Source organism: Polypterus senegalus, chromosome 3 (genome assembly GCF_016835505.1).
Source record: "Polypterus senegalus isolate Bchr_013 chromosome 3, ASM1683550v1, whole genome shotgun sequence".
Taxonomy (NCBI): Eukaryota; Metazoa; Chordata; class Cladistia; order Polypteriformes; family Polypteridae; genus Polypterus; species Polypterus senegalus.
Window position 1 is genome coordinate 290598862 of NC_053156.1, and position 27043 is coordinate 290625904.

Consider the following 27043-nt stretch of genomic DNA (forward strand, 5'->3'; position numbering starts at 1 on the left):
CCATCTAGCTGCCTCCCCATTTGGCCATGCCACGGCTGAAACGTTGCTCCAATGAAAGGACCCCTCTTTCCCATGATTCCTGTGATCCTCCATCAGGGATGACTTTACCATAGGCAGGCAAACAACAAAATAAAAAAAAAATATTTACTATCTCATACCCTACGTGTACTTTTACCACCTTTCCTCAGTATTCATGTCTGTCTGTACATTTCTTCAGCACACTCCGTTTCCCGCGTGTGCTCCTGTAAAGCCTGCTTCGTACACTCAGTCATTATTTCTGAGTTGCCTTTTTTGCCTCCTGTCCATTTTCATACTGTTCTGTCTTTAAAGGCGAATCTCTTGTTGTACGCCTTTACTCCTCCTTGTGCGTCTCACACTCACACTTCCTCTTTTGTTGGGTCACCAAAGCCAAACTGACCAATCAGATTGCTCTGAGGAATTAGACACACAGACCTTAGTGTTTTATTATGTATTAGATAAATATGCTGAGGAATACACTTAATTCATCCAGTTTAGGATCGCAGGGAGCCAGTGATTCTCCCAGTAGTACTGAGTGTAGTGTAAGGTAACAAGCAAATATGGTGGATGGTACGCTCATCCTTTGCATGGCAAAACTGCATAGCCAATCAGAAAGGAGTGTGATCTGTTCATTCCAGTAATAAAAATAGAAAAGTATCCTTGGTGTCTGTTGAACTAAACAAGAAAGAATTTGTGACCGTCATGTATGAGAGAATGCTGCACTCCCAACCTTCAGCTGAGCTGGCAGCTTCTCAAAGCTGCTTCCCAACAGCTCAGCTGTCCCTCCATGGGCGAGTACCATGATCTTTTCAACCCTGACTCATCTCTTCTCTTTTGGACAAATGAGGCAGTAATTTGAACCAGGCCACTTATATGACATTTTGTCCCGCTTGTTTCCCTAGTAACTCCCAGACCATTTATATTAGGGATACAATGATGCAACAATTCTTCTGTCTAAAAAGTAAAAGCTGCCATCCTTTTGCCAAAAGCTGTTGTGGAAGGATTTCTTACACCCTTAAACCAAAAGAAAACTTTGAGGAAAGAAATGAATCAAAGGAAAAAAATGACAAAAATGGATAATTACTGATTAATACCATCTCTATATTTAATCTATGGGCCCTTCTCCTTTACCTTTCAAACAGGACAATCCTGACGTGTTGATTTCCTGCTGCTTCCAGTGCTCGCCGTAACTTCATTCATCTTACCTTTAAGCACGACAACACCTGGGGCCTCATGTATAAACGGTGCGTACGCACAGAAATGTTGCGCAAGAACTTTTCCACGTTCAAACCTACACTTGGCATAAAGCCACGAACTTTTCCACGGTACCTCATGCCTTGTCGTACGCAAGTTCTCCGGTCGGTTTTGCAAACTGGCGGCACCCAGCGTCAAAGCAGTGGTACTGTTCTTGTGTGATTACTCATTATTTTCATGACGCGGCTTTATAAATACACTGAAACTAACCGCATATTGTTTATTAGTGTAACGCATCTGATTGTAATTAACTTGTAACAATATAATGGTCCAGGGAACAGCCATAGTATTCCAAATACCATAACTGCTTTAGCGTTGTTACTCTCACTGCACCTTCTTCTTCTTCTTCTTCTTCTTCTTCTTCTTCTTCTTCTTCTTCTTCTTCTTCTTCTTTCAGCTCCTCCCGTTAGGAGTTGCCTTAGCGGATCATCTTTTTCCATATTTCTCTCACTGCACGACTCGGAGTATTTATATCACTGTATCTGAGTGTGAATCACAGCAGCAGCTGATCGGAAAGAGAATTATCGGTATAAAGCTTCATGGACACGCTGTCTCAGCCATTGCAAAACGTTTTAAAGCTTTTCCTGTACGGACCTCGCGGTTCAGAAACAGTTTAATCCCAAGAACTTTAAATGCACTCAATCAATTGCTCTTATAAGTACAATCACTCCACTGTAAACTTGCACTACAGTTATAATATCGCACAACCTGAGCCATTTTATAAAGCGCGTATTTGACATATGATGACGATATCATTTTTAAGGTGAAATGCAGCAAAATATGTTTGTTAAATTATACACATAAAACTTTAACTTCATTTAAATAATCTATATTCTTCACTGGGAGTGTCGTGAAGGATAGAATAATTAAACATGTACTACGAAGATATTTCAATGTTCTTTAAACGTTTTGAAGAATCGGCGCTAAGCTTACAGATGGCTTAACGTCTATTACAGAGCTGATTGTATGGCGATCGGTTACTTGGGGAAAGAAAAGCAAGGACTACAGTGATGGCCACGCCAATATATATTGAATATAAAACAGAAAGAGAAAATAACAACACAGCTAAAAACGCAGCGACAAATTTCGACAAAAGATAAATGCTTGTCATGAGCATGAGGCTCATGAAACTCATGTTTAATAACGTGCTTTAGCTCCTATCATCATGAAAATGACATCACGTATACATCTCAGTATTTTAGTTATTCAGAGAGCTGTAATATCACAAATGTAATGGACTCTGTGTCCAGTTGGAGGAAGAGAGCCGGTTTAAGAAGCAAGTAGTGATTCACACACATAGATCACATACGAGTAGAAGATCAAATACAAAACAAAGCATTTAACGTGCTACTTTAATCACGATGTGATTTGAGAAACTGGTTAATTAACCGATTTTAAGATGAAGTTTATGATGTTCTACTTTAATGACAAAATAAACTACGTGATTAAAGTGGAAATGTCGAGATTGAAGTTGAAATTTCGTGCTTTTTCCCCACCGTGTGCCTTTTTTCTCTGTACCCTAATAAGCTTTCATATGACACTCAGACAGTGGGCTACGACTCTTCTTTTCACGGCGACTTTGATATGTGACTTCTTTTTTATTTCCGGCACTGTGCGATTTTGTGAATGTGAGCTTTCAAGTTTCTCCAACACGCTATGTCACTCGATCAACTTCCTTTTGTTGATTATTCCACGGTTTATTTGAACAAATAGTATGTTTTTCCTTTGCCTCCACTTGGTATTCGCTGAAATTCTTATATTTTCCCCGTGCTTTTCCCATTGTCTTTTCACAGAAGGCTGCGCTTAAGGGCGATTTATATTGATTTGCATATTCAAAGAGGCGTAATTCTGGGAGGATTTGGGGCGTTACATAAAGCGTGTGCACGAGCGTTAGTTTTCAGGCTGATCGGGATTTATGTAGCGGAAGAACGTGGAAGTTGGAGTACGCACAGATTCCTGCATCTGGAGTTTTCTGTGCGTAAGCACATTTCGGCTTTTGTGCTCACGCCATGTTATAGTGCGAGTTCTACGCACGGCGTTATACATGAGGCCTGTGATGGCCCCACACCTTAACCTCTCTCATTAAGATCCCTTGCACTTGCCACAAGCATTAATATTGGGCTGTATAAAGCTGATACAGGCAGCATGATGTAGAATTAAGTGGGGGCTGCACAGAATTGAGAGGTTAGCATGATCTAGATTTAGAATAAACTGTGGACTGTTCTAATAGGATTGCTACAGTAGCGGGACATAGAAATAAGTGTGGTATGTCAGCGTATATCCGAAGTGCTATTAAAGGTCAGAGGAAAAGACCACTAGAACTTAGACTTGGTTGTTCATATTAACAAGAATCTGTCCAGGTAAGAGAAGGTACGTAATGTGGTGTCTTCCAAAACCTTTACTCGATACAAGAAAGAAGGGGGAAAAAAAGCCCACAAAAACACAACCAGTGAAAACCAGCCAACAAACAAACAATAATATTAAAATATATAATTACGGAAACCGGGGCTTCAGCAAGCCCAAACCTCAACATGAAAACACAAACACAGTCCTGGGTTCAAATAGTGGTTGATTTATACACCAAAATCCTCTCTCCAAAAGTACAAAAACACAGCTTTTTCTCTGTTCACAATTCAATTTATCACTACAATCTCTCTGACCACCGCACTGTCCTCCTCCACTCGAGTGTTGCCTGTCTTCCTCCCAGCTCCAACTCGCCTTGCCAAGGGAGTGCCATCCCTTCTATTAAGGCCCCTGCCCGACGGAAGCATTTCCGGGTCATACGGAAGTCCATTACAGCAGGGAACTTGTCTCCCTGCAGTGCCCCCTTGCGGCGCCCTGTGACTGCAGCAGGGCTGCTCTACTGGACTACATTTCCCTGCATGCCCTGCTGGTTTCCCACTGGGTACTGATATTTGGTGCTGCTGCCATCTAGCATGCTGGGGGAATAACAAATCCCCAGAGATTTCATTTCAATAGGCTGTCCGTCCATCCTTTCTGATCCTTCCTTCCGGGTCTGCTCCCTCTTTCCTCCCTGGCCAGGATGCTTATCTGCCTATTAGGAGTCTCCTGTCCAGGTAAGGAACCATTCCCTCGCCTGGCTGTGATGCCCATCCAGCCCATGTGGCATCTAAAACATACAATATGAGCTGGTGAAGGGCTGCATTAGTGAACATGTGTAAAGGAAAAATGGGCTGAAAACAAAAGACGTGTCATGGATGCCAAGCATAGGCTGGCATTCTGGCTGGGATGGCTCAAGGTTTTGTTTCTGGCCGGGAAGCCACTTTAACGGAAGGACAAGCAGAGACTAATTACATGGACTATTTGCTCCCCTGATATAATAGATGGCAGTCTTCCTGGACTACGGTGCCTGCATGAATACCCGCAGGGCAGACTGGGAAATGCAGTCCCATGAGATAGCCCTGTTGTGATCCACGAGTGCTGCCAGGGAGAACTGCTGGAACAAACTGTCCCCACTTTAAAGAACTTCTGCCTGACCCGGAAGCGCTTCCTGGATGTGATGTGGCAGCACCAGAATCACAAAAGAAACAGAGTTTCCAGTAGTCAGTCGAGAGGAGAGTGGATGGGACTGCGTGGGAGGCGAGGAAGGAGACAAGAAGATTTTATAAGGATTTGGAGGTACTGTAAAAATAAAAAGAATGATCTTTTGTTTGAACCCAGGACTTTGTTATATATTTGTGCCTGGGACACGGCTACTCCCCCTTCTGGTCACAGAAGGTAAGAGGTATATAAAAAAAATAGTTCAGGCTGAAATGTCTTTTTTATGGATGCATTGCATTCAGATCCACATGCATACAAGTAAGATGAATCATTATTAATAGGTTTACTTTGCTTTCTCATGAAAAAAGTATCTGATTTCCAATGAATTTCTGGTGTGAATCAAGTGGCAAATCAACACCAACCCATGTATGATTGATAAGTTATGAAAATATGAAAAGTATGAAAGGAGAAGGTGGGGTGTCATGGTCACACAGTGTCAGTAGCAGGTCTTGAACCTACAACCTCACAGCTTGAAGTCCAAAGTCTTAACCACGACACTACTCTGCCTGGAGACACTCAACATAGGCCTGAACCTCTGCCTCTCTATTGGAGTATCCATCCATCCATTATCCAACATCCAGAAACAATTCATTGCCGTTTTGACTTGGTGAGCCTCTGTCTCTGTTATTTTTGGTGCATTTTTTAAAGAAGTATTTTGTCTACATTAGTGGGTTTGTTAGTTATTCATTTGTCAATCGTTTCACATCCTTGGCATTCTTGCTTTTATGTTTGTATAACTGCGTAACTTTATTAGTTTGTACTTCGTTTAGCCTGTACAGTCCACACAACTATTTTGCCCAGCTTGTAGTGGAAAGCCCTTTCATCCAGTTAATGTTTAAATGATATCTTTATTTTTAACTTAGCACACACTTAGTACTCTGCATATACGTTTTTGTTCAGTCTGCCATTATGCCGGTTACATTCATTCTAAAATAAAGTGTCAGCTAGACATCCAGGCATTATAAAATAATAGATGTTACAGTGCTCTATCATGTTATATTTAAGGGCAGAGTGGTTTTGTACAAAGTACACGAGGTCCAAACTTTAGTTTGTCAAAACAGTTGCGGCAGCTTAGCTGTTTGTCACCAGTTAGTGTCAGCTAAGCAACTTGTTTAAAGCAGTGAGTTGTTGTATTTTGTTTCTGACAATTGGACCTAAAATGCTGCAGTGTCAATTCTGTGATCATGCTTTTGAAACAATATTGCTGTTTTGTCAGCACATTAACATTTATAGTTATGTTCCTAATACTGATTTAATAACTAATTTAATTTAATATTGTTTTTTGTATCAGTATACTGCTGCTGGATTATGTGAATTAGAGTTAGGGATAGAGTTAGGGTTGAATCTATCTATCTATCTATCTATCTATCTATCTATCTATCTATCTATCTATCTATCTATCTATCTATCTATCTATCTATTATATAGTGCCTTTCATATCTATCTATCTATCTATCTATCTATCTATCTATCTATTATATAGTGCCTTTCATATCTATCTATCTATCTATCTATGTATTATATAGTGCCTTTCATATCTATCTATCTATCTATCTATCTATTATATAGTGCCTTTCATCTATCTATCTATCTATCTATCTATCTATCTATCTATCTATCTATCTATCTATCTATCTATCTATCTATCTATCTATCTATCTATCTATCTATCTGATTTTAAATGTGGCATTCCTGATTGCTGTTGATCCTTTTAGAAAGTTAACAGTTTTCAAGTCCTATATACAAGAGACCACAATAGAGGGGTAACACAGACCAACCTAGAACTTGATGCTTTCAACTTAGTCTGTTACAATTATTTGTGCCAAGCAAAAATTTGTGTTTTAAAAAGCTTCTTTGCTCATCTGAAGTTTCATATTAAAACACCACAGTGTCTTATCCTTTTAGTTGTAATAAAAGGTTTTCTATGATATCCACATCTACCAGAGATTTTGTAGGAAGAATGGTCAGAAATACCTCCATCCAGAATCCAGACGCTCATCAGAAGCTATAGGAGGACAGCGTCTAGAGGCTCAAAGGAGCAAAAGGAGGCTCAACTAAGTATTGATGTCATATCTCTGTTGGGGTGCCCACATTTATGCACCTGTCTAATTTTGTTATGATGCATAATCTAATAAACTTAATGTCACTGTTGAAATACTACTGTGTCCATAAGGCATATCAGATATTAAAAGGAAGTTCAGCCAATGATAAACAAAAATCCAGAATTAAGAGGGGTACCCAAACTTTTTCATATGACTATATACCTAGTGCCAGTTAAGGGTTGCTGGACATGCATGACATTAGCCAGTCACATTTGTTACACAAACTAAATGAAAATGGACTGCTTTGGAATTTCAGAAAATCATAGAAAGATAGTTATTGGTGTTCTGAAAGCTGAAGATCTTTCCTAGATTTGCAATATCCACGCTCTAAGGACAAATCTGATGAAGTCTTTTTATGTATCATGTATCCATCTGCCTTAGAAAAAGTGAATCCGGCAAGGAAATCTTTGTTCAGTACAATCCTATTAAACAAACTTTAGAAGCACTGTTCTATTGTGAATCATTCAGGAAACAATATAAGGAGACAAAAGCTGAAATCAGAAGAAAATATATTCTCTGTGATGTTTGGGATGGCAGATACATTTATGAAAGCAGTGTGTTAATACTGATTCAGAATCTTTAGGGTTAAACGTATATAAGAAGCCTTTGAAGTTGACAATTGACTTGGATCAGGAAAGAAAAACATGAGATTCTTGCTATTTATGTCATGCTTACAATCCTGTTACTTTTCTGTCGGCCAAGCAATGGCCACATGCAGTTAGTTTTGATGTGCAGGATTTTAACTACTTGGGTCAAAACTTAGTCTTCACTGCTCTGGTGCTGTAAAAATGCACACATTGTGTGCCAGTGCAGGAGACAGTCTCAGCTCACATTACATTGGTGGATTTGTTGCAAATTTTTGCAGGTATTGTGAGACTGACTGACAAACATTCGCGCCAGGAAACGCTTTACAAAAAAGAAGACTGATGTTGATCTGGACAAAAATGATGAAGGTGTTGTATCTGGGAAAATTCATTCGATGCTCATTCATAGTAATTTCCAATGTACACTTTGTCACAAAGAAATATCTTTCTTGTTGACCATAGAATTCACTGATTGACATCACAAAATTTGGGTCACTTGTTCATTAATTAAAATAATCTACCTGCTTTTGCCTGAATACGCCTTGTGCAGTCTGTCTTTAATGGTTCTTCATCATTCTTTCCCATTACTAGAATGATGTCTGACTTACAAAAAGAGATTGAGCAAACCTTACTGTGAGTAATACCAAGCCTTCCCGAGGAGCCACTCAGTCAGTCAGTTGAGAAATTTGTAGACGGAGGAGTAGAAGATTTCATTTATGTGAAAGAAGAGGACATCTTAAGAGTTCATACAACCTGTCGAGTCCTGAAAACTGCTCAGTGCCTGGAAAGATCATGGTAAGTTAGACAATAAACTAATTATGTTGTGCCGCATTGTTTGCTGCAACACTCTTGAACTGATATTTCATTACATTTTTCAGAACAAAAAAGCATCATTTTGGTTCAGTAATTAGTTTGACTTACAGTGGTGTGAAAAACTATTTGCCCCCTTCCTGATTTCTTATTCTTTTGCATGTTTGTCACACAAAATGTTTCTGATCATCAAACCCATTTAACCATTAGTCAAATATAACACAAGTAAACACAAAATGCAGTTTTTCAATGATGGTTTTTATTATTTAGGGAGAAAAAAAAATCCATACCTACATGGCCCTGTGTGAAAAAGTAATTGCCCCCTGAACCTAATAACTGGTTGGGCCACCCTTAGCAGCAATAACTGCAATCAAGCGTCTGCGATAACTTGCAATGAGTCTCTTACAGCGCTCTGGAGGAATTTTGGCCCACTCATCTTTGCAGAATTGTTGTAATTCAGCTTTATTTGAGAGTTTTCTAGCATGAAGCGCCTTTTTAAGGTCTTGCCATAGCATCTCAATTGGATTCAGGTCAGGACTTTGACTAGGCCACTCCAAAGTCTTCATTTTGTTTTTCTTCAGCCATTCAGAGGTGGATTTGCTGGTGTGTTTTGGGTCATTGTCCTGTTGCAGCACCCAAGATCGCTTCAGCTTGAGTTGACGAACAGATGACCGGACATTCTCCTTCAGGATTTTTTGGTAGACAGTAGAATTCATGGTTCCATCTATCACAGCAAGCCTTCCAGGTCCTGAAGCAGCAAAACAAGCCCAGACCATCACACTACCACCACCATATTTTACTGTTGGTATGATGTTCTTTTTCTGAAATGCTGTGTTCCTTTTACGCCAGATGTAACGGGACATTTGCCTTCCAAAAAGTTCAACTTTTGCCTCATCAGTCCACAAGGTATTTTCCCAAAAGTCTTGGCAATCATTGAGATGTTTCTTAGCAAAATTGAGATGAGCCCTAATGTTCTTTTTGCTTAACAGTGGTTTGCGTCTTGGAAATCTGCCATGCAGGCCGTTTTGCCCAGTCTCTTTCTTATGGTGGAGTCGTGAACACTGACCTTAATTGAGGCAAGTGAGGCCTGCAGTTCTTTAGACGTTGTCCTGGGGTCTTTTGTGACCTCTCGGATGAGTCGTCTCTGCGCTCTTGGGGTAATTTTGGTCGGCCGGCCACTCCTGGGAAGGTTCACCACTGTTCCATGTTTTTGCCATTTGTGGATAATGGCTCTCACTGTGGTTCGCTGGAGTCCCAAAGCTTTAGAAATGGCTTTATAACCTTTACCAGACTGATAGATCTCAATGACTTCTGTTCTCATTTGTTCCTGAATTTCCTTGGATCTTGGCATGATGTCTAGCTTTTGAGGTGCTTTTGGTCTACTTCTCTGTGTCAGGCAGCTCCTATTTAAGGGATTTCTTGATTGAAACAGGTGTGGCAGTAATCAGGCCTAGGGGTGGCTACGGAAATTGAACTCAGGTGTGATACACCACAGCTAGGTTATTTAGGTTATTATAAGGGGGCAATTACTTTTTCACACAGGGCCATGTAGGTTTGGATTTTTTCTCCTAAATAATAAAACCATCATTTAAAAACTGCATTTTGTGTTTACTTGTGTTATATTTGACTAATGGTTAAATGTGTTTGATGATCAGAAACATTTTGTGTGACAAACATGCAAAAGAATAAGAAATCAGGAAGGGGGCAAATAGTTTGTCACGCCACTGTAACTCTCCTTAAAATTCACCGCAAATGAGCTCCTCAGGCTCCTCAGTAAGAAAATGGATGGACCCATGCTTGAAGCAAATGTGAGTTAAATCCATCCATACATTTTCCAACCCGCTGAATCCAAACACAGGGTCACGGGGGTCTGCTGGAGCCAATCTCAGCCAACACAGGGCACAAGGCAGGAACCAATCCTGGGCAGGGTGCCAACCCACAGCAGGACACACACTAACACACCAAGCACACACTAGGGCCAATTTAGAATTGCCAGTCCACCTAACCTGCATGTCTTTGGACTGTGGGAGGAAACCCACGCAGACACGGGGAGAACATGCAAACTCCACGCAGGGAGGACCCGGGAAGCGAACCCGGGCCTCCTAACTGCGAGGCAACAGCGCTACCACTGCATGTGAGTTAAATGTTTTCAGAAAATCATATACAGTCATGGCCGAAATTATCGACACCCCTGGAATTTTCCCAGTAAATGCACCATTTCTCCCAGAACGTTGTTGCAATTCCAAATGTTTTGGTATCCACATGTTTATTTCCTTATGTTTATTGGAACAACACAAAAAACAGAAAAAAAAGGCCAAATCTGACATCATGTCACGCAGAACCCCAAAAATGGGCCAGACAAAATTATTGCCACCTTTTCCAAATTGTGGGTAAATCGTTTGATTTCAAGCAATGATACTCGTTTGAACTCACCTGTGGCAAGAAACAGGTGCTGGCAAGACAGCAATCACACCTGAAGCCAGTTAAAATGGAAAAAAGTGGACTCCACCTTTGTGTTGTGTGTCTGAGTGGGCCACACTAAGCATGGAGAACAGAAAGGAGAGCAGAGGATTGTCTGAGGACTTGAGAACAAAAATTGTGGAAAAATATCAACAATCTCAAGGCTACAAGTCCATCTCCAGAGATCTTCATGTTCCTTTGTCCACTGTGCGCAACATAATCAAGAAGTTCACAACACGTGGCACTGTAGCTAATCTTCCTGGACGTGGACGGAAGAGAACAATTGATAAAAGACTGCGATGAAGGATAGTCCGAATGGTGGATAAACAGCCCCAGTCACCTTCAAAACATATTCAAGCTGTTCTGCAGGCTCAGGGTGCAACAGTGTCAGCTCGAACTATCCGTCGACATCTGAACAAAATGAAACGCTATGGTAGGAGAGCCAGGAGGACCCACTGCTGACACAGAAACATAAAAAAGCCAGGCTGGAGTTTGCCAAAATGTACTTAAGGAAGCCAAAATCCTTCTGGGCGAACGTCTTGCAGACAGATGAGACCAAGGTAGAGCTTTTTGGTAAAGCTCATCGTTCTATTGTTTATAGAAAACAGAATGAGACCTTCGAAGAAAAGAACAACACAGTACCTACAGTCAAACATGGTGGAGGTTCGAAGATGTTTTGCTGCCTCTGGCACTGGATGGCATCATGAAATCTGAAGACTACCAAAAGATATTGGAGTGCAATGTAGGGCCCAGTGTCAGAAAGCTGGGTCTGCGTCAGAGGTCATGGGTGTTCCAGCAGGACAATGACCCCAAACATACCTGTAAATGCACCCAGAAATGGTTGAAGACAAAGTGCTGGAGAGTTCTGAAGTGGCCAGCAATGAGTCCGGATCTAAATCCGATTGAACACTTATGGAGAGATCTCAAAATTGCTGTTGGGAGAAGGCGCCCTTCAAATCTGAGAGACCTTGAGCAGCTTGCAAAAGAAGAGTGGTCGGAAATTCCAGTTGAGAGGCATAACAAGCTTGATTTCAGTTATTTTTTCCAAAGGGCGTGCAACCAAATATTAATCTGAAGGTGCCAATAATTTTGTCCAGAGTTTTGTGTGAAATTATGTCAGATCTGGCTTTTTTTCTCTGTTTTTTTTGTGTTGTTCCAATGCACATAAAGGAAATAAACGTGTGTATACCAAAACATTTGGAATTGCAACAATTTTCTGGGAAAATTCCAGGGGTGCCGATAATTTCGGCCATGACTGTATGTATGATTGCATGCATGAATTATATGTTGTAATGTCTGTTTGCATGCTGTGTCATTTTTATTTCTTTTACTGCATGTGTTTGCCACTTTAGCAGAAGTCCAAGGAACACTCAACTTGCCTGACAGTCCTTGAATTATAATTCTTGGTATGTAGACATAATAGTGCAGATATCTAATTGTACTTGATAAAAGTTTCTCACGTTTCAGAGTACTCTTTACAGAGTAATGAATGTAATTTTGTAATCTTTATTTTCGGGTCAAACTCTAAGCAACTAGCAGTGGATGGCGAGCACTGAAGGTCACATTGTATGTGAGGGAACACAACTCAGCTCGGTCTCTGGCCTTGCTGCTGTGTTTGCTTCATGTTACAATTTCAACCTCCAATATAGGAAGGGAGCGCAAGCACTTTTGATTTTGTTCAAAGGTAAAATATTGGCTATATTTTCCATACATACATTTTCATTTAAAGTGACATACACTTCCATCAGACTTTATTACACACTGCCTGTAAAATGTTTGCACACTACTCTTAGACCTACAGTAAGCTTATTCTCCCTCTCATGTCCTGTTAAACTTTTGTGACACACTATTAGCCACGGTGGCTCAGTGGTAGCACTGCTGCCTTACAGTTAGGAGTCCCAGGTTCACCTCCCTGCGTGGAGTTTGCATGTTCTCCCCGTGTCTGTGTGGTTCTTCCTCCCACAGTCCAAAGACATGCAGGTTAGGTGTGTCGGTGATCCTAAATTGTCCTGTGGATGTGTGTGTCCTGCGGTGGGTTGGCGCACTGCCTGGGATTGGTTCCTGTGTTGGCTGGGATTGGCTGCAGCAGACCCCTGTGTTTGGATTCAATGGATGGACTATTGACCACCCTGAGACACACTACGATATTTTTTTCTATAAATTGGATAGAATTAAATATTGACAGATTCAGTCATGTACTTGAATCCTTTTAAGAGAATGCATATTGTTGAGAGTGCAGGAACTAAGGAAGTGTTTTGAAGATGTGTTATAGGTTCAGTTTTCCACATGAACCTGAAGAGGAACCCTTGCAGTCATGACAAAGTGAATGATTTTATTATTTTACAAACAATTAAGTAGATGTGTATTTCTTTCTTTTTGTCATTTAGACGATTTATTGACATCAATCCTGAACAAATGTCCAAGGCCAGTCAAGGAAAAACTAAAACTGCTCAAAAAAATTAAAGGAACACTTTGAAAACACATCAGATCTCAATGGGAAAAAGAAATCCTCCTGGATATCTATACTGATATAGACTGGGTAATGTGTTAGGAACGAAAGGATGCCACGTCGTTTGATGGAAATGAAAATGATCAACCTACAGAGCCCTGAATTCAAAGACGCCCCAAAAATCAGAGTGAAAAAATTATGTGGCAGGCTAGTCCATTTTGCCAAAATTTAATTGCAGCAACTCCAAATTGTACGCAGCACTTTGTATGGCCCCTGTGTTCTTGTATACATGCCTGACAACATGCTTCTAATGAGATGACAGATGGTGTTGTGGGGGATCTCCTCCCAGATCTGGACCAGGGCATCACTGAGCTCCTGGACAGTCTGAGGTGCAACCTGGTGGCATTGGATGGACCAAAACATAATGTCCCAGAGGTGTTCTATTGGATTTAGGTCAGGAAAGTGTGGTGGCCAGTCAATGGTATCAATTCCTTCATCCTCCAGGAACTGCCTGCATACTCTCACCACATGAGGCCAGGAATTGTCGTGCACCAGGAGCCACTGTACCAGCATAGGGTCTGACAATGGGTCCAAGGATTTCATCCTGATACCTAATGGCAGCCAAGGTGCCTTTGTCAAGCCTGTAGCGGTCTGTGTGACCCTCCATGGATATGCCTCCCCAGACAATCATTAACCCACCACCAAACTGCTCATGCTGAATGATGATACAGGCAGCATAATGTTCTCCATGGCTTCTCCAGACCCTTTCACTTCTGTCACGTGCTCAGGGTGAACCTGCTCTCATCTGTAAAAAGCACAGGGCACCAGTGGTGCAGCTGCCAATTCTGGTATTCTATGGCGAATGCCAATCGAGCTGCATGCTGCTGGGCAGTAAGCTCAGGGCCCATTAGAGGACATGGGGCCCTTGGGTCACCCTCATGAAGTCTTTCTGGTTGTTTGGTCAGAGACATTCACACCAGTGGCCTGCTGGAGGTCATTTTGTAGGGCTCTGGCAGTGCTCATCCTGTTCCTCCTTGCCCAAAGGAGCAGATACTGGTCCTGCTGATGGGTTATGGACCTTCTATGGCCCTCTCCAGCTCTCCTAGAGTAACTGCTTGTCTCCTAGAATCTCCTCCATGCCCTTGAGACTGTGCAGGGAGACACAGCAAACCTTCTGGCAATGACACGTATTGATGTGCCATCCTGGAGAAGTTGGACTACCTGTGCAACCTCTGTAGGGTCCAGGTATCGCCTCATGCTACCAGTAGTGACACTGACTGTAGCCAAATGCAAAACTAGTGAAGAAACAGTCAGAAAAGATGAGGAGGGAAAAATGTCAGTGGCCTCCACCTGTTAAACCATTCCTGTTTTGGGGGTCATCTCATTGTTGCCCCTCTAGTGCATCTGTTGTTAATTTCATTAACACCACAGCAGCTGAAACTGATTAACAACCCCCTCTGCTACTTAACTCACCAGATTAATATCCCATAAGTTTCATTGACTTGATGCTATACTCTGATTAAAAAGTGTTCCTTTAATTCTTTTGAGCAGTATATATTCAAGAAGACTAGCCAAGTAGTCCATAACAAGAAGAATACAGTAAACCCGCATTTTTCCTATCCACTTTGTAAGATAATGGACTTTGAATGGAATTTGGTCTGAGTTCATCCAAGACCACTTTGTTCACTTTTATTTTTGACAGTTTAGGCAAATGTTGTCTAACATGGTATTCATAGGGCGGCACGGTGGCGCAGTGGTAGCGCTGCTGCCTCGCAGTTCGGAGACTCGGGTTTGCTTCCCGGGTCCTAACTGCGTGGAGTTTGCATGTTCTCCCCATGTCTGCCTGGGTTTCCTCCCACAGGTTAGGTGGATTGGCGATCCTAAATTGGCCCTGGTGTTTGTGTGTGTCCTGTGGTGGGTTGGCACCCTGCCCAGGATTGATTCCTGCCTTGTTGGCTGGGATTGGCTCCCGTGACCCTGTGTTCGGATTCAGCAGGCTGGAAAATGGATGGTATTCATATTCTATTTTAATGTGAAAGCCAACATTGGTGCTGCTCTTCAATTTAGTACTGAATGCTGTACTATGGGGCGGCACGGTGGCACAGTGGTAGCGCGGCTGCCTCGCAGTTAGGAGACCCAGATTCGCTTCCTAAATCCTCCCTGCGTGGAGTTTGCATGTTCTCCCCGTGTCTGCACTCCAGTTTCCTCCCACAGTCCAAAGACATGCTGGTTAGGTGGATTGGCGATTCTAAATTGGCCGTAGTGTGTTTGTGTGTGTCCTGTGGTGGGTTGGCACCCTGCCCAGGATTGGTTCCTGCCTTGTGCCCTGTGTTGGCTGGGATTGGCTCCAGCAGACCCCTGTGTTCGGATTCAGCGGGTTGGAAAATGGATGGATAGATGCTGTACTATGTTTACTGCTAGTGTGTCCCACCTCTGTTGAAACCATTCCTGTTTATCTGAAATAATGAAAGCCTGCTAATAATTAAAGAAAAAGTGATGTAAAAAGCTATGCAAGATCTTAAAAATAAATGTTTATTGGAATGTTTCAAATGAATGAAGCATTATTTGTCTGCATTTTATCTGGCAGTAAATATTGCAATATAATGTCCTTATCAATGCTGTGACACTATAAAATGGAATTCACAGTATGACCTTTGTAAAAATACAGTACATAACTTTAGAAAATACAGTTTTAAAAGTAACATTTTATGTAATTTTACAATAATGTCCTTGTAATTTTACAGTAAAATACTGGCAGCAGAGTTGCCAGCCTCTTACTGTACATTTACAGTGAAGCTCCTGTAATTAACATTTACAGCATTACACTATAATATTATTGCAGTATAATGCTGTAAATGTTAATTACAGGAGCTTCACTGTAAATGTACATTAAGAGGCTGGCAACTCTGCTGCCAGTATTTTACTGTAAAATTACAAGGAAAAAATTTACAGTGTAGTCATAGGAATTGTGGGTTTTGGGTAGGTAATAGGATTGTAATGCACATGTGGCGTAACGAGTATTCACTCAGCAACGACCTCAGTTAAAAGAACCTGAAAGTTTATTACTTTAAACCTGCCTCCATCTTTCTCCTTTTGAGAGTGCAATACTATTGCCTTCAGATACAACAGAACCATTTTTGGTTCCCAAAAGACCCCTCCACATGAAGGTTCAGAAATAACCTTTATTTATTTAGATGGTACACAGACTTGACAAATACCAATGGGTCTTGTTGTTAAAAGGGCTGCCACTGCATATATACAATAACTCCAGGTTTTCTAAATCTTTTAGTATACCCTGCTTGGTAGCCTACCAGACATTAAAGATTTCATTTTGTTTTTCTACATTTTAGGAAGCTTTTCAAAGCACAAAGCAATAAACTTACCATGCAAAGAACCCTTAGTCCCCAGAAGTAATCTGTGCTTTATCAAGCAATGGTGATACCAGGAATCACACAACCCAGTAAATAACCATAAAATGCAATTAAAGAACCACAGGGCACAAATACCTGCGAGCAGACCGAGGAGCACCTTCGTCGGTTTCAAGCTGCGTCCCCTCATTCTGTAACACCAGAAGAGACGCTAACGAGCCCACGGCGCGAGTGTCACAGCGGGCACTGCCTTCTCCGTCCACCCGCGGACTTGGCCACAAATGAATAGCCACAGGATTTTCTGTTCTTCCCTCAATTCTTCACTTCTGACGTCGTGGGCTGGGGTGGTTCAACGTGTCAACACTTATAGTTTCGATTTCTTAGCTCATTTTTGGCAACCATCATTTAAAAATGTAAAAGTGTACTGAAAGACACCGACTTCGGGTGTTCGCGGAGGAGACAACGCGGGTTTGTTGGTGTAAAAGTATCCTAGATGACATCTACCTTTGGCCACATTCAGTAGCCCATCATTGTCAACACGTGTGAGTTTAGAGATTCCGCATTGTAATTTAACGCTGTTGAGGAAACGTCTTTTCGGAACGCGAAGGACTGAAATTCATCGAGATTTTCTTTTTAGCTTTGTATGAATTATTCCTGCTATTTAGAATAACGACATGTAAATTCTTTGCTTAAAACTTTTGTTTGTTGTGATTCAGTTTTCCTATCTACAAATAACATCGTATGCGATAACAGCCTTTGCAATAAAAAAAATCCTGCAGCTGAAATGACAAAAGGGGCAAATACGAAGCAAAATGAAGTGAGCGTACGGACAGATTTAAATCAAAGTCTGACTATAAGCGTTTCCCAACTGTCCTTCCGTGAAACTTTCATAAAACCTTGGCAGATGTCCCCTGTTGCTCAGTACCATTAATGAATTGACCGATGACACCTGACACGTTCGCTCTTGAGTCGCGATAAAGTCCCTGGTCTGCTTTTTGTTTGACAAACTCACTTTCGGACATTGAGTGCAATCCAAAATATTAAGGGGACTTCAGAAATGTGGTTTGGGGCATGATGTGAAAGAGCCTGGCACCTCAGACATGGTCGACTCCAGGGAGTCATTTAGGCGAACTGAAAAACAATATCATGTCATAGCCGACCCCACCACACCCTTCTTGTTAGTGTACTGTTCCTTAGAATATCAAAAGAATACTGCTAATGAGAGGCTAATTAATGATTGATTGAAAATTAATTTGAAAGTATTATAGGGCAATGGTTCGGAGGAACGGCCAAAATAAAAACATTTCTAAAATAATTATGTAAATCATTTTTGAGCTTATAAATAATAGTATGGTGAGGTAATTGTGCAAGAAGGGTGTGGTGGGGTCGGCTATGACATGAAGGTGCAAGAAGGGTGTGGTGGGGTCGGCTATGACATGAAGGTGCAAGAAGGGTGTGGTGGGGTCGGCTATGACATGAAGGTGCAAGAAGGGTGTGGTGGGGTCAGCTATGACATGATATTGTTTTTCAGTTCGCCTAAATGACTCCCTGGAGTCGACCATGTCTGAGGTGCCAGAGTGGTTCTTCAGAGTAAAGCCATAGAACAGAGGTGAGCAGCGATGGTCCTGTAGGTCCGCAGTGTCTGTAGCCTGTAGATTTTCGTTCCTACCCAGTTGCTTAATTAAAAACCAATCCTTGACAATCTCAAACCTTATTTAATTTTATGGCTTGTTAGATTACAACGGGGTGGCGCCGTGTTAGTGCTGATGCCTTGCAGTAAGGAGACCTGGGTTCGCTTCCCAGGTCCTCCCTGTGTGGAGTTTGCATGTTCTCCTCGTCTGTGGGTGGGTTTCCTCAGGGTACTCCGGTTTCCTCTCACAGTCCAAAGACACTGGCGGTTCTAAATTGTGCTTCAATTAATTATCATAATTATTCATGGTGGCTCCAAAATCCGTACTGACCCCTACTCTCTCTTCTGTTCTTTTCCCGGCGACCTGCGCCACCACCACCTAATTAAAGCACCGTGATGTTCCTACATTGAGGGATTAGAGGCCATAAGTCCACATGAACATCATCATCAAGTCCTTCCTTGAGAACCCTAAATACAATGAAGACTGATCATTTATGTTAGGTAGAATGCCCAGAGGGGCCTGGGTGGTCTCGTGGCCTCGGAACCCCTGCAGATTTTATTTTTTCTCCAGCCGTCTGGAGCTTTTTTTTTTTTTTCTGTCCTCCCTGGCCATCGGACCTTACTTTTATTCTATGTTAATGAGTTTTGTCTTATTTTAATTCTTATTTACTTTGTCTTTTTTCTCTTTCTTCATCATGTAAAGCACTTTGAGCTACATTATTTGTATGAAAATGTGCTATAGAAATAAATGTTGTCGTTGTTGGTGTGTGTGTGTGTGTGTGTGTGTGCCCTGCGGTGGGCTGGCACCCTGCCCAGGGTTTGATTCCTGCCTTGCGCCCTGTGTTGGCTGGGATTGGCTCCAGAAGACCCTCATCACCCTGTAGTTAGGATGTAGCGGGTTGGATAATGTATGGATGGATGGATGGATGGATTATGTACATTAAAGAGTAAGTAAGTAAGTAAGGAGTAAGTAAGGAGACCTGGGTTCACTTCCCGGGTCCTCCCTGCGTGGAGTTTGCATGTTCTCCCCGTGTCTGCGTGGGTTCCTTCCACAGTCCAAAGACATGCAGGTTAGGTGCATTGGCGATCCCTAGTGTGTGTGCTTGGTGTGTGTGTGTGCCCTGCGGTGGGCTGGCACCCTGCCCAGGGTTTGATTCCTGCCTTGCGCCCTGTGTTGGCTGGGATTGCCTCCAGCAGACCCCCATGACCCTGTAGTTAGGATGTAGCAGGTTGGATAATGGATGGATGGACAACAGAGCATGAAAATTTGTTTTTAACTTATTAACAACACAGAGGGAAAGAAGAAAAGAGATTGCTAACAATGCCCCACCCTCCCAGCTGGACTTTCAGCTTTTCAAACTGGGGAGTTTTATTTAAAGGAAACAAAAAAAAGGAAAGCAGTCAGACAGCCAGCTAGCAAGTAGAGGAGACTGCAGCACAATAAAAATGGCAAACCCATGTCCTGCTTAACTGAACTGCGGAAAGCCATCTCTGAATTGTAAAAGTTTTACAGTATATACACTCACTGGCCACTTTATTAGGCACACCTGTTCAACTGCTTGTTAACGCAAATATCTAATCAGCCAATCACATGGCAGAACTCAATGCATTTCGGCCTGCAGACCTTATCAAGACCACCTGCTGAAGTTCAAACTGAGAATCAGAATTGGGAAGAAATTTGATTGAAGTGACTTTGAACGTGGCATGGTTGTTACTGCCGAACGAACCGGTCTGAGTATTTCAGAAACTGCTGATCTACTGGAATTTTCAAATTGAGTTAATAAAGAATTGTCTGAAAAAAGGAAAATATCAGAGAATGGCAGTTCTGCCTTGTTGATGCCAGAGGTCAGAGGAGAATGGCCAGACTGGTGTGAGCTGATAGAAAGGCAACAGGAACTCAAATAAGCACTCCGAGGTACACAGAAGAGCAGCTCTGAACACACAACACGTCAAATCTTGAAGCGGGTGGGCTACAACAGAAGGAAACTCCACCGGGTGCCACTCCTGCCAGCTAAGAACAGGCAACTGAGTTTACGATTCACACGGCTCACCGAAACTGGACAATAGAAGACTGGAAAAATGTTGCCTGCTCTGACGAGTCTTGTTTTCTGCTGCGACATTTGGATGGTAGGGTCTGAATTTGGCGTCAACAACATGAAAGCATGGATCCATCCTGCCTTGTATCAACGGTTCAGGCTGGTATTGTAATGGTGTGGGGAATATTTTCTTGGCACATTTTGGGTCGCTTAGTACCAACTGAGCATCATTTAAATGCCACAGCCTCCCTGAATATAGTTTGCTGACCATGTCCATCCTTTTATCACCGCAGCATATCTTCTGATGGTGACTTCCAGCAGGATTACGCTCCATGTCACAATCAATCAATCAATCAATCAACATTTATTTATATAGCACATATTCATACAAAAAATGTAGCTCAAAGTGCTTTACAAAATGAATAGAAAAATAGAAGACACAATAAAAAATAAACATAAGTCAACATTAATTAACATAGAATAAGAGTAAGGTCCGATGGCCAGGGTGGACAGAAAAAACAAAAAAAAAAACTCCAAAAGCTGGAGAAAAAAAATAAAATCTGTAGGGGTTCCAGACCACGAGACCGCCCAGTCCCCTCTGGGCAAAGCTCACATCATCTCAAACATGACAATGGATTCACTGAACTCAAATGGCCTCCACAGTCACCAGATCTCGATCCATTAGGGCACCATTGGGATGTGGTGGAATGGGAGATTCGCATCATGGATGTGCAGCCGACAAATCAGCAGCAACTGCGTGATGCTGTCATGTCAACATGGACCAATATCCCTGAGGAATGTTTCCAGCTCCTTGTTGAATTGATGTCATGAAGAAGGTTCTGAAGGTAAACGGGGGACTAACCTAAAACTAGCAAGGTGTACCTAATAAAGTGGCCGGGGAGTGTATATAGTTTATTTATTTGTTTCTGAAGAGGCAATTTTCTCAGATGTTCCTCTACGCTCAGACTGCCCACTCCCGACCCCATGAGTAAAGTCTAAATGGCCGTGTCCACTCACAATTCTTAAACTTAGTCCCAAAACCAAGTGTTGCAGGATTTATTCAGGAATGCAAACCTCTAAATAAGAGCATGTACATCCCATCAATTTAAAGCAGAAGGCTGTTAGCCTGCAATGTTGGGGCCACTTTGCTCACTGGATCAGCAGAAAGGACAACCTGATCCATAGGCACTGTGGAAATGCTCGGACCGACACACACAGGCAGACACAGAATATTTTAAAACACACACGTTTAATTGCAACCCCTATTTACAAACCCAACACCCAGTGCAGTAATCACCAAAACACAATCCTTTAGACTTCCTTCGTCTTCCTCTTCTCTCTATTGCCTCCAACTCCTCCCAGGCAAGCACTGTCCACTTCCACCCAACTCCGGCTAGCTTGGTGGAGTGAGGCGGCCTCTTTTATACCTCCCTGGATGTGCTCCAGGTGCTTCTTGATTTTTTCCCAGCAGCACTTTCTGGTGTGGCGGAAGTGCTCATCTTGCACCTGGAAGCACTCCGGGCGTACCTGGAATCTTCTTCCGGCAGCACTTCCTGGTGTGGCGGAAGTGCTGCCTTCCAGGGCTGCATAAGTATCCAGGCGCCCCCTGGCGGTGACCACGGGCCCCAATCGGGATGAGCTTCCAAGCTCTGCTCCCGTGGCCCCCACACAGACCAGGGTGGTGGCCCTCTCGTGGTCCGGGGAAGGTACTGCTCCTCTCCCGGTCCCTCCAGGCGACCTGGCTGGGCAGGACCCCCAGCCATCTGCCACAGCACCTACAGTATGAACCTCTTTGGCATGGGACCCAAGTGAACATCCAGCAAACTCCAAGGGCCACCACTACGTATAGGAGATCAGGTCAGTTCAGGGATTTATGAAAGTTGAGAAAACTATAAGTGGAAATTTACATTAAGGATTTAAAAAAAGCATACAGAGCAGAAAAATATTGCAAGTCACAAAGTTGGTTTGATCTCAGGTGTCAGATGGAAAGACAACCCTGAAGTGTTCTGTTTGTGGCAGTTTAGCCAATTTTGTGACCCTCTGCTGCAGTGGCTAATGCTGGTGCCTCATGGATCCAAACGTCCTGGATTTGAAATTCCTGTCCGTCAATCTGATATTGTTCTTGGAACCACCTGGAGCTGTTGATCCAAGACAGGCAGGCATCTTCAGACAACCAAGCTCAAATTTAGTCTCTAACATCATTAGCAAGAACCACAGAAAACGTCATGCAAAATACCCAAGAACAAATATATTCTTCCTTCTTCATTTACAGAGCTGTGTGCAGCATGCTTATGGAAAAAAAAACTGTCATCAGTTAAAGTCGTAGAATAAGCAGATATTTTAAAACCATTTTTAAAGGATGTGAAATTGTACAATTTTGTCTTCTCTGTGCGATGGCATGAAGTAGAGTGATTCTTTGCTGGTAACAGTTTGGTTCTGAATCTGCTTGATTTTTAATTCACCATCATTTATCTTTGACCAGCCATATTTGCATCTGGTCACCATATTAGCCTGACTCGGGCTCTGATTACAGTTGACTCTTCCCTTCCAATTGTTACAAAAGCTTTTTTCTTTCAGCCTTTCTGGCTTGCCTCTCCATCAGGTTGAACAATCCTGTTCTCAAATCCACTAAATCGGATTCGGGGTCATGGTGTTGGGGGTGAGGCCTATCACGGCAGCACTTGGTACAAGGCAGGAAACAGCACTGGAAAGGGCACCAGTTGATCACAGTGCCCAGCAGTGGCATACATCACTTCATTAATATTTCCACCTTAGCCATTCCAGGCAGCTCTCACCTCTGCAAATAAAGGAGGAAATATTCAGTCATGAAAATAAGTGGAAAATTGGCAATATCTTTTAGCGTGCTTATTGGAAAAAGTGCACATCTTCCATAAGGCACTAAAGGTACACCTCAATCCATCATACATAAAGCAGCTTGAATACTGGTTTAAGAATATAAACATGGTGAACAATATGGAATGGTAAAAGTAGAGAGACTGCTGTTTGTTACAAGGAGTGATGAGCCAAACAGCCAGTTTTGAGTTCACATACAGTTTAGCAAAACTGAGGTTAAAATTTATTTCCCAAGAGACTTTGCAATCGCAAGAGGTTTATGTGGATTTTAAAGGCTTTTTGGGGTGGAAAGCAAGGAAAACTCCTCCCCACACCCTTAAAATTAAGATGGCCAGAATGTGTCTTCAAAACGATGCCATAGGGGAACCATCTTGTTTCCCAGAAGAACCATCCACATGAAGATTCTGGAAAGAACCTTTATTTATTTAGATCTGTAGCAGGCTCCATAAATAGCAGATTTGTGAGATTCCAGCTGGTTCCTCATTTTAAGAAGACTCTTGTTGCAGAAATAACTCAGACTAAGTTCAAGTTTCTTGAACTGTTAGTGTCCTGCTAGGTATCCTATGACACATTAAATATTTGTTTTTCCACTGTTGCACATGTGCACCTGGGGATCACCTTCCTGCCTCTGTTGAGGTCAGCAGTACCACGCTGGATGAGAGGGGACCCTCATGCTAACTGCTTCTCCCTTTACACCCACAGCTCTGAGAAACCACAAAGTGAGGGCATTTGATCCAACAGCAGCAACCAGAGCTGACCCCTCACTTTAACAGATCATCTGCTCTTTGGACCTAAACTCGGCCCTGAGCGAACTCCTACATGATACCTGAACCTTCATAAGAGGAACCCTTGTCTGATGAGCCTTTCATGACTTTCTGTTATTTCTGCCATTGGGCACAGTTTTTGTCTGTTATTTTGTGCCAACTAAACAGGGACACCCGGTCGGTGTCCCAACATTTTGAAGTAGCTCTTACAATTCTGTCCACCCGGTCACATCACATTATCATGAACCTTTTCAAAGCCCAAAGAGCTAATTTTATATGCAGAAAACTCTTCCCAGAATGAAGTGGTTCTTTGTCAGGCATTATTTTTAAGAGTGTAACCCCTTGTCAGCTACCTTATGCAGGGGGCCCTTTATAAGTCCAGATATTCTATGTAAGTGCCAAATATGATTTGTTTTGGGGGCCCCCAAGATGGCAGGGGCCCTAAGCTATAGCTTGTGTAGCTTATACGTAAATCCTGCACTGACCTTATGTTACAAGGCAGTTGCTATTGCTGTTACAATGAATAGTGCCGGCCATGTGACACCCTGTGGGCTCAGCCAGTTATCTCATAAACAAGGCAGCACTGCTGACTTCATAAAGCTTCTTTAAAATGGTGATTCTAAAGCTGTTTCACTAACAAAAGGAAACACAGTATTTTTACCTTTGTGTTTAATGAGAAAGAAATCCAGCTTTTGCTTGCTGCAATAGAAATTTAACAGGGCTAAGAGTAAACCAGAGCAGGGTCGGGACGTGAATTACATTTTTAGGGTGCCAAAGAGGTGCTTTGAAGTCCATTCTTAGTACAACTGCAGACCAAAGAGCAGAGAGTGGGGCAGGAGCATCTGTCCTAAAATGTGCAGTGAAAGGCTGAGTGTAAAGATCATGTCACATTAGATGGCCGGTGTTTGCAATCATAGTGTTCATTTACATACTTTTAGAAAATTAGAGGCAGTTGGTGGCCCTCACTTATGACCACCAGTCACATAGTCTGACTATCACATCATGGACCTGTGGCTGCAGGTGGCAGGTTTTGATACCCCATAATGTTATCCAGTGAGATCAGGTGAAGAATGGATGGGAATCTTCAAATATTTCTTCTTAAGTCCCAATTAGCTGGCCACATACTGAAATCGGGGCCAAGGCCGACCCCAGTAGAAAAAAGGAATATACTATAGCAGACTCAATTCCTTTTTTTATTTCCACTTTAAATTTAAGAGTATTAAATCATAATGAACTCACATCCTCTTTCACATTAAGACGGATGTCTGGCACTGGCCATTTCTTTTTAATTTCTGTGGGTTCAGAGAGCATTCAGACCCCTTCACTTAACACAGTGGTTCTCAAACTGTGGGGCGGGTCCCCCTGGGGGGGCGCAAAGTAACAAAAAGGGGGGCACGAAGATGTGAAAAAAAGAAAACAAGAATCGAAAATATGAAAAATACATCTATTGAAACAAAAAAAAAAATGAACTTAAACTACTTTCTGATACTAGAAAAATAAATTTACAGTTAGATAAATGTAAATAAAAGTTAAGTAGGTATAATAAAATATGCATGTATGATATATAATTAATTAAAAAAGAACAAATTGATATTAGTGGGCTCCTTTCAAAAAAACGTTAGGGGGGCACGATTAAAACGTTTATGAAAACTCGGGTCGCAAATACTTACAGGCTGAGAAACGCTGAGTTAACACACATTAAATTTTATGTTGATAAATATGTCATAGTTGCCCATCAGTCTACACTCAATAAACTACTGGGAGATTCACTCAAAACAGGCCCTGAATATTCTGTTGTAACTCCCATTACGATGAAGCAATCTGAACCAAAAAAATACGCTATAGACCTTGACGTATGTGTAATTGATTGCATTACATGCAATGCTGGAATTGGTTTCCATTTTCTGCCACACACATTTCAGCATGGCGCTCCATGTTCCAGAACATATAGGCAAGCGTCTAGGGCAGAATAGCAGCAATCTCACGTTGGATGTTTTCTGACAAATCTTCCACAGTATGAGGCTTGTTTCGACAGACTTTTCCTTTCAGCAGACCCCAAAGGAAGAAATCTGGTGGTGTCAAATCTGGCAACCGTGGTGGCCAAAGCCTCTTTGAAATTACTCTGTTGCCAAAGAAAGACTCCATTTCTACCATGCTCCTTGCCAATGTGCGACATGTTCCTCCATCTTGCTGGGAGTAACCTTCTGTTAACTCACGATCATCCAGTTGATTCCTACATCACTTAAATGGATTGAAGACCCAATAGGTTCACACCATGAAGACGCTCTGCTCAAAACTGTACACCACCATCCTGATGAGAAGTCGAGTGCCTGAGTGAAGGGGTATGGGTGGTATGCACCCAGAAGTTGCAAACGGAGGTTAAACATTGTAATGACTGTCCAGCGCCTACCTCATCTGTCCGATGCAGGGGCATCCCGGCTTGTTCAAAGCTCCATATACTGAGGAGCACATTGCACGTTGTTTTGTTCAAATTGCTTCGTCCTAGCGAGAGTTATTACAATATATTTAGTGTCTCTTTCAAGCGAATCTCCCTGGTTAATGAGAAAGGGAAAATGTGTGTTCAGATAGGTTTGGAAATTGATTAAAAATCAAAAATTGAAATCTCTCCTTCACAGAAGTATTGATTCTCTTTGTTGTGGCACTTCAAATTATGCTCAGACACATCCTGTTTGCTTTAATTCTCCTTGAGATGTGTCTAGAACTTGATTGGAGTTCAATGGTGGCAAACTGAATTGATTGGACATTGCTTAGAATGGCACGAGTACCTGTGTATAGAAGATCCTACAATTGACATGAAAACCAAGCCGAGGAACTCTCTGTAGACCCCCGCAACCCAACTATGGCGAGACACAGACCTGAGCAAGGGCTTGAAACCATTTCTAAAGCTTTGAGTGTTCCCAGGAGCACAGTGGTCTTTGTGAATTGTGAAAAGGATGAAGTTTTTAACCACCAAAACTCTTTCTAGAGTTGGCCAAACTGAGTAACCGGGCAAGAAGGCCTTGGTCATGGAGGTGACGTATAACCTAATGGTCATTCTAATAGAGCTCCTGATGTCCTCTGCTGAAATGGGAGAGCCTGTCAGAAGGATGATCATCTCAGCAGCACTTCATCAACCAGATGTTATTGGTAGAGT

At 42.2% G+C, this 27043-nt stretch overlaps 1 protein-coding gene across 1 annotated transcript in view; it reads right to left on the bottom strand.

Annotated features, from left to right (window-relative positions):
• Positions 1–16882, bottom strand: part of LOC120526922 — a 39499-nt gene extending 22617 nt beyond the window's left edge. The window contains exon 1 of the mRNA XM_039750026.1: positions 16745–16882. Within this exon, the coding sequence (XP_039605960.1) occupies positions 16745–16796 (52 nt within the window). The 5' untranslated portion in view covers positions 16797–16882. The remainder of the gene's footprint in view (positions 1–16744) is intronic.
• Between the last annotated feature and the right edge of the window lie 10161 nt (positions 16883–27043).